We start from the raw sequence: 18680 nt of genomic DNA, 5'->3' as shown, positions 1-18680 counted from the left end.
GTAATCACACTACATGTAATTGCCATGAATTGCCATTTGTTGTACCAGACTGTTACTAAATCATTAGCACTGATAATTTCTTGTATAAATGAAACTGTCTTTTAGTCTTTGTGATGAGAGATGGGTGGTTTTTTTGAATGAAGTAGTTATTACGGTAGTGCTATGGACACTAAGGATATTTTTGAGAAAGAAAAAAAACACATCGGTCAATTACTGCATGTGTTTGAAGACTTCTATTTATTCTATGAACTTAAAATGTTTTAGTAAAATGTCATCAGCTCTCTTGCTGTTGTATGTGTGCACTTATTGCAAGTACATTTAAGTATCTTTTTATTTGAATGTATCTTAAAACAGTAGATAGAATAACAGTTGATTCTGAAAAATCATGGACTTAATGGACCATTTTATATACCCAGAGGAAGAAAGCAATACCACATGAGAACTTAAAATGTAGAAGTTAATCATGCAATTGGGAGGTATTATTTAGCCTTTAAATAAGCAGTAGGAGTTGTCCACCCACCAGAGAAAGCAATTGTAATGCATCAGAAAGATGAAATTTAAATTTTCTTCACTAATATCAATAAAATAACAGAAAAGTTGCATTGTTGTGTATTATTCAGCTTTTTCAGGTTTTTGTTGTTGTTATCCTAAGGTGATGAATCTCCCAGCTTGGTCCCTTGCTTTCATACCTCCATCAAAGCAAAACAAGAGGGCATCACCATATCTGGTTTTTTTTTTTTTTATTCTTAGACATAGAAGTGGTTAAAGAGTTTTGGGACTTTTAAGATTGTCAGAACTGGTGAAACTTACTCAGGTCAGAACAGAAAAAATACAGAAGTGGGTGCACTCCCCACCCCCCACCCCCATTTGAATTCCAAGCGAGAACAATTGGGTGTGACATGGGCTGTGTATTTTGATTGAGAGAGAGGGTTTGAACTCCTGTTTAGTATGATGTAAAAACTGTGGTGACAAAATATGAAAGTACAAAGGTGAGTAAGGAGGAAACATCCTGTGCTTTCCAACAGAGACAGAAGTGAGGTCTGCTGTTAGCTAGTATCTTCGTTACTGAGGGAGGAAACAGCCCCCTGATTAAACGTCCAGGTAATGTGAAACTTGAAAAAGCTGCACCCACCACGAGAGCTAAGCAGTGATAAAGGAGCTCACCGGAGAATGGGGTAGCCGGGCAATAAATCATAGGAAGATTCCTTTGGGGGAAATGCAGCCTCATATATTGAGTGTGTGTGTGAGATGGAGAGGGAAAGAATAATATTGATACCACATACTTGCTGCAGAGAGAAAAACCAGAGAGCAAAGATGCCAAAATACATTTTAGAGAACTTTCATTAATATGGTATCATTCTGTATAACAACCGTGGAAAAAGGCTGGTGCCGAGTTAGACTGCGCACATACGGGTATCATGCTGATGAGAGAAGATCCTTCTTGTCTGTCAGACTTTGAGCCTGACAGAAATCTTGTGATCAGAAAGTTAATGGTTAACTGGGAGGGACTCTGGGAGGAGTAGCATGGTGCCTTCAGCAGTTGGCACTTGAGGACCAGCTGAGTTAAATAAATACCACTCCAGCAAAGGGGAAGAGCTGAGTGGCCCTGAGGCTTTCTGATGAGTAGGAAATGGGAAGGAAATCTGGAAACTGTCATAGATGTGCAGAACAGATAATAAAGAAGCACCAAAGAGTACCTGTAGCGAGACTTCTTAATGAAAGTTGATGCTTAAGGATGTAATTGGTTTAAAAAAGAAAAGTTTTACTCAGAAAACTGCATTTTGTTAGTGATAAGTGCTGTATCAGGATACTGCGTGATCCCTCTGGACCTGATCTGTTCTGCCCTGCCCTCCTCTAAAAAGTAAATATTTATGGTCAAAAGCATGAGCCTAAAAGGACTCCCATTTACATGGAGGGACTTTTGCAATCACGGAGTCTACCTGCATGCATCTTGTTGCAAGACAGTAGTGTTAAAAGACATGAGCCCTTTGAAGAAGATATCTAGTCTGACATATGATTAAAAAAATTTTTTTTTAACTACAATAGGAGAAAATATAATTAGTCCTTTTTTACAAGCTTATTGTGTGTTTTATGTGGATACTGCAGTGAACGAAGTCAGGAGCTTGTGGTACTGTGTGATACCTTCCTGCCCCTCTAATATGAGGGCCCAGCCACATGAGTCCGGTTTCTGAATCCTTTCAGCTGTCATGTTGGTCAGAAGCTTCATTCTCTGAGCTCACTGACAGTGCAATGGGGCATAAGTGACAGTGATGTATCACTCAGGAAAGGCAAAAGAAATGAATGTGCAGAAGAGAACAGGAAGGTAAAATGATGTGACTGCACCTGAAGAGATTTGGAAGTCAGTAGTATGAGTAATGAAAATTAATCTGAGCGTAATGCAGTGCCCTGCACAGTTCTGTACTTTTCCTTGCAGAGACACTACCCACCTCCTGAGGTCTCACCTGTTTCTGGTGGGAACTGCTGGCTGCATGGGTGCTTTCCAGTGATCCTTCAGGCCTCAAGTAAATTAACTGCAAGTTCTCACCAGCTGCAAAACAAACGCTTGCTGGTTCTGCATAAACTGTTGCCTTACCCTGGGTAGCACAATGTCCTCAATTGTACAAGCTGTGCGTGCATGGTGTGATTTATCCCGGCCTGGAGGTCCTTGCTATACCTGCAGTACCTGCTGGCCGCACTGTGCCGCTCAGAGCAGGGTGCCCTAGCATGCCCCAGTGCTTTCGTCGCCAGCACAGATCGCCTGGGAGCCTCTCCCCCAGGAGCGGAGCTGCTCTGCCACAGCAGCCACTGCGGTGCCCGCAGTGCAGTGAAGGGCTGCTTCCTTCATACCGGCACAGGAAGGTGTGTAGCCAAGTAAAATCAAGCCGTAGGTCCCCAGCCTTGGTAGCCAGGGATCAACCCTAATCTTTGTATAAGAGCTTTTTGGCTTTGTTTCCTTGATGTTAAATTGCTCTGACACAGGAGGCTGAAAAATCCCACCTGTGTAACTGCCAGCATTGTGACTCTCACACACCTCTCCTTGCAGCAGCCCTGCCTGCACGCAACCCTTGCCTGGTTGCTTGGCCACCTGAATCCCACCACATAAGAGATCTGGCTGTCATTTACCCAGCCCTTGGAGCAGCTGTAACCTCCTGCTGAGCTGCACTGGATATGGCTTGCTGTGGCTGACGAGGTCCTGGGTGAGTCTGGTGTAACATAGGAGCTATAGAAAGCAGACTTACTGGACACCATCTTTTCAAATTGCATCTTTTCTCCTTCCAAAATTAATAGATTTTTTCCCCTAACCCATCCTTGCTGATGTGTATGGCTGCTCTGACAGTGACCTAAATCTTTGCATTTGGAAAGAATGGTGTTTGCTGTTTGTGCTGTATTGGTATTTCCCAATGTTTTTGAAAGTTTTGAAAGTATCCAGAAGAATGCATGTTTTGTTCACTATTTTTATTCGGAGCTATGCATCTTCTGTGCCAGCTAAGCAAATAAGTGAGTGGATGTGATTATATTCACTTGCAAGCTATCATGTCTCTGAAAGTGAATTGTAAATCCAACCTTCCCAAAGGCCTGGAACTCTAAGGAAACTTGTGTTTAAATATGCATGAAAATTTGGAGGATTAGTATTCACTGGAGGGCCTACAGAACTGGGCTTCCAGGTAGCGTTCCTCGGCAAGGATGTCTCAGACAAAATACCCGTGTTGACAAAGAAGGCCATAGAGAGGCTGAGGAGGGAAGAAGTGGAGCCCACTGAGGTCAAGGGAAACGGAGGCTGAGTCAGGCTGAACACACTAGGATACATGAGGAGCAACTGGAGATTGTCCATGGAGGTCTGCCACGGGCAGGACAGTCTCTGGGGGATGCATCTCCCTAGTGATTCTAGTGGGTTTTGGAGAAAATAGGTTATATCAGCACATCCTGTCCAGCCCCTCATTTCTGCTTCTGGAAGCAGTATTGGTATCTGGAGAGTTTCTTAGTTTCCCCTTGAGGACAGTAAATTACATCACTAGGTAACCCAGGCTACATAAGACATCCAGAAACTGAGCTATCTATTTAAAGCACTGAGACAACTTCAAAGCAGAATGAAACTACTGCCTAAACCAAGCACCATAAGGCAAAATGGCTGATAAACTGTTCCTTCTCCTCAGAAACACTCCTCCATCCTTGCAATATCCAAGTATCTTAGAAACTTCAATGCATACATCTTTGCTATACGGCAGTAAGGAATGTGGTCATCCACCTGGACAGCTGGGCTGGGGGTAAGAGGAGGGCGAGGGGCTGAGAACTGCTTATCTTTAGCTTGGGTTGTGGTCATGGGGGATGTTTCTGGAGAGGCCAGACCACCAGTTCAGCCCTCTGAATCTCTTTCCCCCTTTCTTTTCCATGTGTCCAAAGCATTGGATGTCCCCGTTGCATAATGCTGCAGTGCACAGGGGTTTAACAGTTGCTCCCACCTTCCTGAACACATTTGTTAGCAGTTTTCCTTAGATTGAAAAATCAAGCAAAGTCTGTGAAACGTGCCCTACGTTCCTCTGGTACAGGCAGGACCTGATGCCAGTACCCTTGTTCTTGCTGAAGAATTTGTGACATCTTGTGGGGCTCTGTTCATACCCACTTTAATTTGGTTAACCAGCTAAATGAACGCATGGAATAGCAGGAGAATAATGAAAGGTCTGGAAGTTATTGGTGTTTAGCAATGTCCTCTGCTGTTGCTGTAGGCAGTAGGCTTTTGTGTATGTAAGATGGCAGATATTCAAGAAACAGACAAAGTTTGTATTTAAAAGATTACAGTGATTCTTGTCCCTCCCAAATAGGCTTCAAGCTGTGCCGAATCCAATTGTTGTTCAACTGACGCAGGCATTTGGGAAAGTTTAGAGCTTTAACAAGCCCATGACTGGGTTTTTTTCTTTAAGAGAATTTTAACAAACTCAGGGGAGACAAAAATCAAACATCTCCCCCAAAAAAGCCGTTCGCATTTTTGCATTCGCAATTTGTCCGACTTGCAGATTCCTCCTCTGGGCAACAGAGAGGAGCTGCCTGGTTTGCACTCGGGGCGGGGGGGGGCTCAGCAGAGGCGCAGAGGCCGAGCTGCAGCTGTGAACATCTGGCTGCAGCGCATGTCCCCGGCTCAGCCGCAGCTGCTTCAGTCGCTGCATGCGATGGCGGCTTTCCTGGCTGCGGTGCGTGGCGAGGGCCGAGGGCGCAGGCAATACAGCCAAGCGGGGGAGAGCAGAGCAGGGTTCGCACACACTCCTGCAAAGCGTCCAGCGTCCCTGCGAGGGGAGACTGCAGCACCACAGGCAGGCAGAAAGGGAGACAAATTCACCTTGCAAAAATAGTGGCAGCTCCAGCTTCTTCTGCTATCTGAGTGCTGGGCTCAGGGATCCAAACATTGCTTTTTTACTACCTTTTTGTTTAAAGTGTATGAAACCTCAGGGCAGATGAGACTGTGTAGCGTCAGGTGCACTGACATAGCTGAGATTTCTCCCATGGCCCACCCCAGCTCCGAGGGAGACCTGCTCCTTCCCCTGGCCTGGGCGCCCCTCGCTTCCTGGGGGCTGGCTGGCTGCCTGGATTTCCCCTCCGTCCCGCAGGGAACATTTACCGCTTCCAGCCTCCCTCCACAGCTGCCATATGCAGAGCCCTGCTGGGCGCAGCCACAGCCTCTCCCACATGACATTCCATGGAGTTTCCGGGAAGCTTCTCTGTCCATGGAGGTTTACCCAGAACCTGTTTTGAAATTAAATTAATAAAGCTGGAATAGAATTAATTGAATCAAGCCCATAGAGAGAACAGTGTGTCTTTAAATGCAAAAAGGTATTGATTTGCCATTTTGCTGGTGTTAATTTAGCCCCTACACACACACTTCCATAGGGATGCATTTGAGAGAGGCTAAATAAAATATGTCGTGAAGTTGGCAATGTTAGCAAACTCACCTCCCAGGTAAGCACGGGGAGGCTGTGCACCTGCCAATGCAGCGCGTGCTGAAGCCCCGCACAGCGCTTCTCAGCCCAAAGCCTTCGTGGGACTTGGGAAGCGCGTACTGCAGCTGCAGACGCTCCATTTCTGAAGCTGACACCTCCTTTGGGTTAAAATAGAGCAGCCAGGGGATGGCTTTTCTTAATGCCCCTGCTGAGCGTTACAGCCACCAGGGCTGATGGAGTTTTGCAGATTTGCTGACCCCCCCCTTTTACCTCCAGTCAGCACCTCCAGGGCAGCCAGAAGCTGAACGGTGCCTTGGTGGCTTTTACAACCTTTTCGCATCTTGGGAATTTCTTCTGTGCCCAGAGGGATGACTGATTTTTAGGAGAATGAGGATTTCACAAAGTCACTTACAGCCTGCTCCTCCCTGCCTCCAGGAACAGTGTTATTTTGTAAAGGGACAATTCCCTGTATTTCAATGATGCCTGCGATTGCCCCCAAACTGTCACTCCTGTGAGTGAGAACGAAGAAGATGTTCCCTGCACGAAAGGTACAACTGAACCTCCTAGTCTGTATCTCGGCAACATCTCAAAGATCGTATGTTAGTTCTGAGCTGGGTTATAAGTAGCAAAGAGGGAATCTGGGCTGATTTTAGGCTTGTAAATCCAAAATTGCAAACCTGAACCTCTCCTTGCCCCATGCTCCCACTCCCTGAAGCTGCCTCACCTGAGCAGGCGCTTTGATTCTGCAGCTTTGCATTGCCTTGAGGTGCATCTCCATGCAGGTTTATCAGGGCCAGGCACTGCAACACTTGCCCAGGTGAGGTTTTCTGCTAAAAGACTCAGAGACAGGTTGATCCAAGAGGCATGTCCACACACAGGTAATGCACACTGGCAGCTTCAGGCTGTCTGCAAAGTGCTCTTATATTTTGACAGTTTATTTCAATGCCCAGTCAGAAGGGGGCCCCCGTTTATCAGTACCGACTGGCTAAAGCCTGGACACAGGAAAAACATCCAAATGAAATGATCACCTCTGCCAGCAGGGATGCGGATGCAGAAATACGACTGAGCATTCACCACGGGGATCTTAGGGGGGCTCTTGGGGAGAAGCATAACCACGACTGGGTGCTCTGGGCTTTCAGCTGGGATGGGGCAGCTCTCTCAAACATACTTCTGTTTTTTAATACAGTGATTGTCACATGCAAGAGCCAAAAGGAGGGCTGACTGCTACTCAGCTGTGCTGCAGAGAGGATGAGAGGTTTGGCCAGAGCCATCAGGGAAGATGATGGCAAAGACTGGACTGAAAACTCCTAAATCCTAATCCCAGCGTTTCAGGTGGTGATGACTCTCTCTTATGGGGATATAATACAGCTCTGCCTTGCTGCTAATACACGTGTGGGCTGTGAATGAGCCTCGCTGATCCATGGAGGGAGGCTACAACATGGGAATGTAGGTACATCACAGCACTCTTAAATGCTGTATTTCCACAGCTTCAGGGAGTCCCACTCATTTCACGGCATGCATTCACTGAGGTATTTGGCTTTCTTAGCAGAACAAATAGTGTGAGGCCTGTTTTGATCATACAGACTAATTTGGGTTAATTCGGTGAAAGAGAAGTAGTGGTTTTTATCATAGTCTCTTAGGAAGACTCTAATAAGTAACAAGCTATTAAATTCAGTATGTTTTAAATCCTCCTTTGGTTTCTGGGTGAATCACTACAAGTTCCTTTATTCCCTTTGCCTATTTTACAGCACTGGCACAGCTTAAATATTAAAAGTGGCATGCACAGTGGCTGAAAAAAATATATATATATATAGACCAGGTTGTGTCTGAAGCTTTCCAGCATCCAGGAAACACAGCAAATGTGATTACATGCAAATGTCACACTGTCAGTAGGTTGGTAAAGAAAATAGCACTCTGTCTTAATCACTTTCAAAACCAGACAAGCTTTGCTTGCCATGACATGATAGGAAGAAAGCAGCTTTCACGAAAAAACATTTTCTTCCAAAATTGCCATTTTCAAGATTTAAAATGAGCAAACATTTGGTCAAAAGCAACGTTGGTGGATGCTTGGCAGGGGTGGGGGGGTGTTATTTTGTACCTGGGAAAGGGACCTGGGAAGTGATTTACCTGTTGGGGTACAGAAAGGCCCAAATCTGCTAACTTCCAGGCAGTGACATCTCGCAAGCTGCTCCAGGGACCCGGCCTTCACCCCTGTGGCAGGAGTGAGTTTTGCACCGCCGAGGATGGGGCCGTGGGGCTTTTCTTACCCAAGAGCCTCGTGCGCAGCATGGTGATGAAGCAAGGTTTGTGCGTGCGGCGGAAACGGAGAGATCCCTGTCGTGGCGGAAGGGGCTTGCAAAAGCTCCCGAAACAGCCGCCGGCTGCACGCGGGACCTTTCATGTTCATGGGCATCTTGGGTGACTTTCAGGAGAGACGAACGGGAGGAAAAGTTGTGTTACTGCCTTTGCCACTCTACTTCACCGCCTGCAGGAAATGAGAGGGAGAATAAAACCACAGGTTTTTTTTTCTAATGTTGACATTTTCCAGTAATAACCTGAGATTTATAACCCCCCCCATAATACATTCTTAAAAAAAATAGACCGGGGATAGAAACATTTTTTAGGGTTGCTTAAGCACTTCTGTCATTAAGTTAAAAAAAAGTAAAATACTAGCTTAGTTTTCCCCCAAGCTGCTTTTAAAAAAACCACCACTTTGGTGGGAAATGTTTAATGTATGCATTAGTTTGTGTTTTCCTTTTTTTTTTTTAATAATATTTAATTGATTTTAATCTCCTGTTTGAAAGTGTTGGAAAAAAATGGGCATTTTGGACTGTTCTCCCATGGGCAATAATCAAAAGTAAGGAGAGCATTCAGGTATTTACAGGCTCATTATATTTGGAAAGGAACTAAGAAAAGCCAGAATAGGCAGCTTGGAAAGTGGTTGACTGGAAGGAGCTTGAGATGAAGAAAAGTTCCTGTAGAAAAGCAGTTGCACCAGTTTTGCAATATGAGAGCCCCAAAAAGAGAGATTTGATATTACTAAAAAAGAAAATTCCCTATTACCATTTGTTGAGGTATCATCTGTTGCATTGCAAATTTTTACAATGCTGTCTACTGGTAGCGTCTCAGCTGGTGTTAGGAACAACTCCCCAAAATGTTGTGATTGTTTTTGCTGTACTCAGCAGTTGGCATAACTGTTTTGTTTTCCGGACTTCTTGGTTTTGGTAGAATTTTGGTTTAGTTTAGTTGTTTTCTATTATTTTCTGTACATTGTTTTTTATCTATTAACTGCTGTAGAAATAGCTACTGGGATATTCATCTCTTTCCTTTGGCAAGCACATGCTTTTCAGAATGTGAAGATGTTAAGCCCCTCTTATTAATTCACACATTTGGGAGAAATTCTGTGAATCAAAATCACCTCCTTGCTTCAAACCAGGGAATTCCTTAGCCATGAGAAGCAGCTGCTGAAGCAGACCCAGCGGCTGCGGGAGGCGTTCGCTGGGGTAAAGGAGGAGAGTGCACGTAGAACTTCTCCAGCCTGCCTTCCAGCAGGCAAGAGCAACTGCAAGAGGGCTCATGGGCAGAGTCCCCCAGGGATCTGCTGGCTTTGCCCCTGGCTGAGGACAAGCACAGATTAACTCTCCAGCTGTGAGTGTGGAGCTCTCTACCTTTCTTTTTGTCAGGAAAGGGCTGTTGCCCTCCTTCCCCCCACACAGGTGGGAGACAGCTAACCCAGGCTGCCTCTGTGAGACCTGGGAGCGACTGTTTCCTGTGACTACCCTGCGATTAACCTGCTCCAGTGCCTCCTCCCCCCTCCCTTGAGATCAGCTTGTGCTGTTTTTATGAAGTTCTCCTCACCCCCTCCCCAAAGGAATGTTCAACTCACCGCAAGGCAAGGAATGTTCTATTTATTCCATGATTCGTAGCTGTGAGCAGAATTTTCACATTTAGTTCACAATATAAAATAAATAAGCTAAGAAGGTGAAATATATTGTTACGCTTCTTTTAGTTTTAACGCTATTAACTATTCACTACAAACATGTGTGTTTGGTATGTAGCTCAATCCTTTACAAATGGGGTTACCATGAAGACAGTTGGCCTTCTCTGGCAATATTGTGCTACTGTATTTATATTTGGACAAGTTCTCCTTAGACTTCACAACTACTGTGACTATTACAAGATTTCTTTATAAAGGGGCTCATTCATCTGACTACTTAACCCATGGAATATATTTACATTGAAGAATGAAGGCATTTTCCTGCCTCTCTTTATTGTAAGACACCCAGCAATGTGCAGTGGCAGGACAAGAAGGGATAAGTGAAATTATTTTAATATAATACCAGTGTATGAGAAACCACAGAAGAATGAAAACATTTTCTGGAAAATTCTGCATATGTATATATTGCATTGTATAGTCTTGCAGACAAATTTACATCAAGTACATAATATATTTTAAAACACTGATTTGAAGAGGACAACAAATTAATTTTTCTCCTTCTGTACAGACATGAGTGTGATTTTTTTCTTGCTATAGTTTGCGGTTCTTTAGGAGGAGTACTCATATTCTTCAGCACTGCGGCGTCCAAAATCCATCCAGCCCATGTAGTCTCTGTCATTTATCCTGTGCATAGGATCAATGCTCTGTACCCTGTTTCCCATAACTGAGATCCTTCCAGTGGGACCTAAAGAAGAGATGGGGAGAGGACAGAATAATTAGACATGTTCAGGTTCATCCATTTTCTGATCTGTTTTGTATGTTACAGATGTTGGCATGCAATAGTTGAAACCACTTGACTTGCACAGACCATGTAACACTACTGTCATGTCACTGGGGAAAATGTCATAGAAATGTTATGAGAAAAGTCCTGAAAGTGATTGTTTTCTTTATGTGAAACAGAAAATGGACCAAGCAGAGATTTGTTTCTGGCATATATCATTTCTGAACTGAAAACAGTGCAATGAACATGCAACACCCTTCTGTTACTGCAGGGAACACCCTGGGGTAGTAAAGAGAGTAGTGGCAGGAGCTGCACCGCTGGTCTTCTCTACAGCTCCCTGGAGGGGATCACTGTCTCCCTGTCTGCTCCAGGCTGTTGGAAGGCATGTGGGTGCACTTCTCCTTGTTTCCTTCTCTCTGCTACCTTGCTAGAAAGATGAAGGAAGTCTGGACTTTCTCACTCTTGCTACAAGATCACACCCCTATTTGCTGGTAATGGGAGGGATGTTCCAGAGTGAAAATAACTTTGCTTGAGAGCAGACTCAGGCCTGAGTCAGGACTCCTCCACATAGTCCTGTTTTGCCTGAAGAGCAGTGAATAGAAGCACAGGAACTCATATAAGGCAACTTTAGTACAAGTGGGGTAGCTATGAATCCCAGATTTTGCAGAGAAGTGGGAACAGTCTTGAAACTGAGAAGGTTGCGGCTGGAATTTACAGCCAGAGATGCTGGCGCTGACAGACATCCCCATATATGACTTACTATATCAGTGAAATTTTCGTTACCTATCTACAGGTTGTGTAACTTCTCTCACAGTAGTGTTGGATGCTGATCTTTAATCTTGCCTTAGTCTGTTATCCTTGTTTAGGGCACCAAGGGGAAATGCAAGACCCAAATTATTTGCAAGGGGGATTTATACTTCAGAAAAGAAAAGTCGTGCTCCATCTTGATATCATCGTATTACATAACTAAAAATGGGGGGGGGGGAGGAAGAGTTACTTTTCTCTGTGCTCCCAGAAAACTGCCAAAATTAACATATGCCAACAGTTAAGATGAGCTTAAGCCATGAGTGAGGAAGAAGAACAGGTTCAACAAATTAATAATATTTAATTCAGACCAAGGTTTGAGAGGTACTTAAACTAATCAAAAAGAAAAAAAAAAGCCCAGGTCAAAGGCCACAAATCCAAATCCACACGATTGTCTTGCTTACAGTTTCCTGTGTTTTGAAGGAGTCTTTGCTGACTCTTCAGGACAAAAACCTTGAAATATAAAAGCTCAATGATCTCTAATGAAGATAATTCATTAAAAAAAAAAAAAACACCCCCCCCCACACTAACAACCCACATTGCTTTCTTAGTGGCTGCAGAGGGATAGGAGAGTAAAAAGTGGCATAAAACTGAAACTGCAATGTTTTAGATATTAGAAAAAAAGAAAAAATTATCTCTACAAAAGACTATTTGTCTACCATTAAACCTTCAAAATCCAGGAAATTCACATACAAAATTTAAAATACATAATTAAAGTTGATGAGAATGGTTTCTTGGCACTATAATGGGCCATGCTAGCACAGAGCAAAATCATCACTCAGATGTTGGTATTTAAGAGACTTCTGAACCTGCAGTGATCTGTGGGCTATAATGGCTCCCCTGGTGCCATTATGGTCTGGCTTGGCAAGGGCTCCTTAGAAGATAAGAAATGTGTGCATTGCTGACTTGACAGCTACTATGTCTCATCTACACAGTGCCAGATTCATGCTGTAAAGCCTGCAGATGAAGTTAATTGAAAGCTAGGGGTCATACACAGTGAAATGAATTTCTTAACCTTAATTACCTTTCCTCAAATCACTGAAGATGGCCTGTGGATACAGCAGAATCAATATACAACAAACAGCTTCAAAATTGTAGCAGTTGGGCAAAGATGCTGCCATATAGCCTTAATGTCCTGAGAGAATTTAACTCTCTCACTGTTATCACTGGAAATATTGGCCAAAATGAGCCTTTCTATTAATCACAAAGGCAAATGCCATCACTGATAGCTACAAACACTAGCAAATGCTCTCTCTTTTCCCCTCAATGAAATTTTCTAGTGTGTATTGTGATTTGGACAGGGGGTCAAAAGTGACTAATATAGCAGACAGGTCTTGTAGAGATTTCTAAAGTGTTACCCAGAAGCTTTGTGCTAAATGGGAACATAACAATGTTTTGATTGTAACACAGTTGACAGGACACTACATGCATTGTTATAAGTTAAATATATACTGCTTTGTCCCTGTGAATCTTGTCTTTTCTCTACTAGCAAGTTTATTTGCAAGTCAGAGTCCAACTAGCTTAGCAGTGTCACAAGAATCCCATCATTTGCTAACAGTATCTTTGTAGGGTTAATTATATATATCTACAAACATGAATGCAAGAAATTCTCCCTTATATAACACTTAGAAAAATATGGCTTTAATCCAAAATGTTTTTTTCACTTCATCTGTCTAAGCTATTTGGAAATGTTAGCCAGAAATTTAAGAGGCCAACATAAACTAGAACAGTGAGTTCAATTTCCATGTAGGTGGGTGACAATGAATACGCTGGAGAAAAAGGTGATGAAGATTCTGCTTTGCAGACTCCTGTAATAATATTCTTTTTCAGTAATACCTTTAACTATAGCACCAAATTGTAGAACTTTGTATCTGAATTGCCTTTCCATTAGGAGAGGTGAACTGCTAAAATGAGTTCCTTACAGACATGGGGAGAATTGCTAACATGAGATGAAGTCTCTCAGAATACAGTGATTCTTTTTCAGTTGTTTCTAATTTGATCATGCTCTATGTATATAAATGAGTGCGTATGTCAGCATACATAAGTATAAAATGCATGCGACATCTCTTAACTGCAGACCTCCTCCAAAAATAAGAAAGGGATTCTGCCTAGCGCAGAGATCAGCACTGAGGCTACCAGGAGGGGAGGATGAAATGAACTGCACAAGGTAATGGGGAGAGACAGGAGAGGAGAAAGCTGTTCCTTATATAAAGGGAACTTCATCCTAAACACAGTCTGGGTCTGCAAGTGAAGTAACTGTGTCCATATGGATACAATGTCCATATGTCCAGGTCATCATAATTACCGCCTCTCCCTTCAGCCCTCTATGCTTCTAACATGTCCTTTTTCCCTGCAACACCAGAGATAGACCAGACTGAAGCTACAGCAAGTAAACAAGATTTGTGCAGCTCCACAAGTGGTGTGGTGGCTTTTGCTGAGGTTGGCAGCCATCTTTCTCCTGTGGAGTCCACAGCAAATATGTTGCTGACATTGCTACTCTATTCAGATACAAAGCAATGCACAGATCAGATGCTTCAAAAGGGAAAATGTCTTTTTTGGGGGAGTTTCAATGGGGAACTATATGCAACAGTTTTGATCCATCATCTCTACTGATAGCACAGACAGCGTATGTTTGTGTGCATGTAAAATACATACTTATTATACAGCTTTATTCTTTCCCTGGCTAGTTAGTTTCTTCCTTAAATAACTAATATATCACCTGGTAAAAATCAAGCCCTCAAATTCCACTGTTCTTATCTGTGCTTCATGCCCCTGTTACAAATGCAGGGCTGTGGAGATTTTAAAGTAATTGCAAGATTCTGTTGTACTCCAAGGCTGCCTGGGACTCAAAACCTAATAGGAATTGACACATTTTGAAGCAACACGCTTTTATTTACCACTGCTTTTAGCACCATGTTCATGAATGCAGGTTCTGATCTTTCAAAAGCTTGCACACTTTTGCAACTTCCCCCTGGGAACACCTACATGGAAGGTCCAACACTCAGAAGATTTCCCTGCTGTGGATATTTCTAGCTGAGATAAGATTAGCCATTTGGTCTGTATTTAGTCACAAAAAAAGCTTTCCCACTCTCCTAACTTAAAAAAGGGAGGGAGGTTAATTAAATGAAAAAGTTTCAAGAAAATGCAATTACTAGATTTTGGGTGAGATAAAATATGATGCAAAACATAGTAAAATAATTATAAGGCTGTGAAAATAATAAGCAAAAAAAAGAACCTGACAGGTAGGTTAAATTTTCCTGTTACCTGTACCCAGCTCTCAGTCAGTGGATGCTACATACAAATCTTTTTGGCAGAGTTTTACAACAACAGAGAAGGTGAACACTCTCTACTTCAGGAACAACTGGGCAAAATCTACATCCTATCTTCTGTAGTAATTCATGCTAAGTGATGACGGGATTCCTTAACATCTAGGTATCTCTGAAGAAAACTCCACTGACACAGAAGCAGCACAGGAAGCAGGCTATTACCAGTACCTTTTCTGGCTTGCTGGAGATACTTGGCCAACAAAGCGCCGATGTTAGCTCTTTGGTCGATGCTTCCATCCAGCCGCGGGGCAGGTTTCAGCGGGCCAGCGGACGAAGGGACGCGGACATGCCGGTGATGCTCTGTCAAGCTCTGCTCAAGTGCAGCAGCCGGTGGATTCCCATCGTGCGAGCCCGCAGCCTGCTGTCCAAAAGCGCTCGCCGAGAGCACAGCAAGGAACACGCAGATGCATATACCGCTGTACATTGCTGGAGAGAAAAGGCACCAAGGGTTAGAATGACCGCATTTGCTACGTTTTATGTTACCCTCACCTTCATCATTCTTTGGAGGAGATGGCTTCTGAGCAAACTGGGTTTTTTTGTTTGTTTTTTTTAAGGAGGATAACTGTGGGATAAGTGTTAAGGTGGAAAACGTACATAAATAGTTAAGTATCCCTGGGAAAGAGGCAGACATCTGAGGGCTGTTAGGTAACACAGAAAGGGATAAAAACAATTCACTGTGCTATATGTTATGTCTCCTTGATCTACTGAAGTCTTATTTGCTTTTTTTTTTTTGGAAGCTGCAGTTCCCTAAAACATAAGAGAGACATATCCAGCTCTGAGGAAAATCCCAGGATGAGAACACACCAGTATTTTGCTGTTGTGTTAAAATCTGCTGTTACTGCAAATACTCAATTTTGAGAAGTTTTACAAAGAGTCTTTACTCCAAGCAACCCTTCTTCAGCTTGAACTTCAGCGTTCAAGAGGCTTTATCTTGCCATGCGAGCTCCCATGGGAGGAAACAACAAAATCTGTCAAGCCCCCAGGCATTTGCTCTAACAGTTGAGGTGGTAAAAGCTGTTCAGGAATAAGAAATAACGTGCAGTGTAACAATATTCTTCTTGATGTAAGACAGAGAATTCAAGAGCAGTGAATTTTTTTTGCTGCTTCCTTAAAGAAACAAATATTAGAAAAAACGATGTCATTTCACTAGATTATTTGATTATATAAGCTAAAATAGGTTTTTCTTCCGGAAACATAAAAATTACTCTCAGTTAATAGAAGAAACAAAGTACCTAGTATTTAACACTGTAAGATTACTGTTCATTTATACATAAACATGAATTACCTGCATAGAAGTTTGTGAATCATTTAAGTTTTTGAACAGCATGCTGAATAATAATCTTATAATTTTAAAAGAAGGGAGAACGAAGTTCCTTTACCCACCACACGCATCAGAACGAAAACACTTGCAATGCGTAAAACACGACCTTCTGGTAGGGTGGCAGACGAATGAAAAAATGTCCAAGTGCCACTCCAGCTAAAAAGCGGTTTAAATCCTCTCCACCCCGTTGCCACCACCCGGGACCCGAATCCCTCTCCTCGCCAAGCCGGCTTGGGGATTTCCTCAGAGCCGCTGCCCGAGTGAGGTCGGGGAAAACCCGCTTTCGCGCCCGCCACCCCAACGTCGGCGCCCGGAGGGAGGGGGGGGGCGGCGCTCCTACCTGCCCGCTGCGCCGCGGCCGAGGCCAGACCCGAGGGAGCGAGGCCGTGTGCGCCCAGACTCGGCAGTCCGCGCCGCCTCTGCCGCCGGCCCTTAAATAGCGGCGGCGGCGGCGGCTGTTTGCACAGCTCTGACGCAGCCCGCCGCCGCCCCGGGCCGGGCCGGGCCTCGCCGCCGGGGGAGCGGGGCGCCCCCTCCCCCCGGTGGCAGTTGGCGCCGTTGCGCGGCGGCGGGGGCAACGGCAACGGCCGTCCGCCGGGCTTTACCTGGCCCGACTGGGCGCGTGGGGCTTCCCGCCCTCGCTGAGGTGAAGCTGCCACCGCGGGCCTGGAAAGCGGCGGGACGTTTAGAAAATGCACCTGACCGAAGGGACCCCCCGTCCCCTCCCCGCTCCCTCCCTGCCGGCTGCGGGGGAGGGCGAGGAAACCGCCCGGGGGGCTGCAGGGCGCCGCCGGCAGTGCTGGCGCCGCCGGCAGTGCTGCCCCGCGGCGGCCTGCAGGCGGCGCCCCCGCGCCGCCCCCGCCGTGCGGGAGCGGGGCAAAGTCGCAGGAGGCGGCGCAGCCCCGCGGCAGCAGGGCGCCGGGCACTGGGACACCCAGTCCGCCTCCGCCCCGCTCAGCCTCGGGGGGCCGGGAAGGGCCGCGGTGCCTCCCTCGCCTCTCGGGGCAGCCTTCGCCCCCCAGGCCCCGTCCCCACCCAGACCTGCCCCCCTGGGCCACGGGGAGCAGGGAGTGCAGCCGCTGGCATCGCCAGCCCAGCCTGGAGCACTGCTGGCCTGAGACGGGTGTTGTGGCCTAGCCTTGGTGGGGAGAGTGGCGGGGGGTGATGGGAATGGTGGTGGGAGATGGGGTGATGAGGATGGTGGTGGGCTGGGAGGTGATGGGGATGGTGGTGGGACAGGAGGGTGAGGGGGATGGTGACGCGCATGCTCTCTCACTGCATTTGAACCTCTAACCAGGGTGTTTGTCACTGAACAGGACATTCTGACCAAGCTGTGGACTACTTTTTGTCTTCTCACATCAGCGCCAGCAGTGGGTGAAGTTGCCACCCCAAGGAAGTTAAAAAACAAACCAAAACCAAAACCTGCTCTGAAAACAGAAAAGTAAGTTGAAGTGGAATTGCCAGGGCAAAGGAGAACAACACCAAAATAGTTCCAGCAATTCCTTCTAGTGAAATGTGCTTGTTTAATGGCTCTCTCTTTGAATAAACCAGTAATACTGCTGATAACTCAATTTCACTATTTTGGCTTGGTGGGAAAAATGCTTACTGCTATTAGACAATTAAATAGTTGGCAGTCAAACTATAGGTGCCTAGAAAAGTATCACAATCTTTCTGGGAAGGTACAAGACAATAGCAATTCTAGTAGAGTCACATCAAGTCCCTGGGAAATTCACTGTAGATAATGAGTTCCCAAAGGACCAGTTCAAAGCTTAATAGAAGAGAAAGAGGACTTACTAATACATGCATATGCATAATTCATATTACAGAGGTATAAATATAAATGCAGACATTTAATCTGACAGGTTTAGCTGGGTGAACAAATACAAACTATAGGAGTTCATTTACTTAGAGTTGATTTGAAATATTAGTTCAATTATTAATATATCTTTGTAGAAGTCCTCAGAAGGTTCCCTTTGCTTCCAGTCAGATTGGCAAAAGTTGTGTATTTCTTGACAAGTAAATTTTACTACACAATAGGGCAGGGCATCTGTTTAATTTGCATATTTTAAGTTCATAAAGCTGCTGCTGATGATGATTCTGTTGTGTTTTCCTGTTGCTGTTTCTTGAAACTCCAGGCCTCCACATGAATAGAGAGAAAGTCTGTGTGTGTGGGGAGGGAGGGGAGCAGCCAAGCTTACTAAACTGTGTGTCCACATGGAAATACAGGACAACAACATCAGAATATGCTTAGCGGCATGCAAAATCAAATAGAGAAGACAGGAATATCTGCTGGACATTTACATGCATATAAGAATTGTATGGGATCTCTGTGAAAAATCATATATCAGCTTTTTCGCTGTACACTCGTGATTCCTTTTACTACTTGCCAAACCCTGTTTCTTTTTCCTATTTAGGTGTCATGGTTTATGAATAAAATTAGTGAGGCTACAGCATCATGTCAAGTTATTAAAGTCAGTAGTACTGCACTGTCAAAAACTACAACTTTGGTTATAGATTTTGAACACTAAATTTTCCCCACCAAGTTCCTTAATACCAGTATGTAAAATCCTTAGAGATCATT

At 44.6% G+C, this 18680-nt stretch overlaps 1 protein-coding gene across 1 annotated transcript; it reads right to left on the bottom strand.

Annotated features, from left to right (window-relative positions):
• Positions 1 to 10249: 10249 nt before the first annotated feature.
• CCK (cholecystokinin) lies at positions 10250 to 15204 on the bottom strand. The gene is made up of 2 exons (XM_026081951.1): positions 14947 to 15204; positions 10250 to 10612 (listed from the first exon to the last, which is right to left on the bottom strand). Exons 1-2 carry the CDS (start codon positions 15200 to 15202, stop codon positions 10476 to 10478), a joined length of 393 nt encoding a protein of 130 aa, XP_025937736.1. The 5' UTR covers positions 15203 to 15204; the 3' UTR covers positions 10250 to 10475.
• Positions 15205 to 18680: the final 3476 nt, after the last annotated feature.

Source organism: Apteryx rowi, unplaced genomic scaffold, assembly GCF_003343035.1.
Source record: "Apteryx rowi isolate R43461 unplaced genomic scaffold, aptRow1 scaffold_562, whole genome shotgun sequence".
Classification (NCBI taxonomy): domain Eukaryota; kingdom Metazoa; phylum Chordata; class Aves; order Apterygiformes; family Apterygidae; genus Apteryx; species Apteryx rowi.
This window is presented reverse-complemented; position numbering and strand designations above follow the sequence as displayed.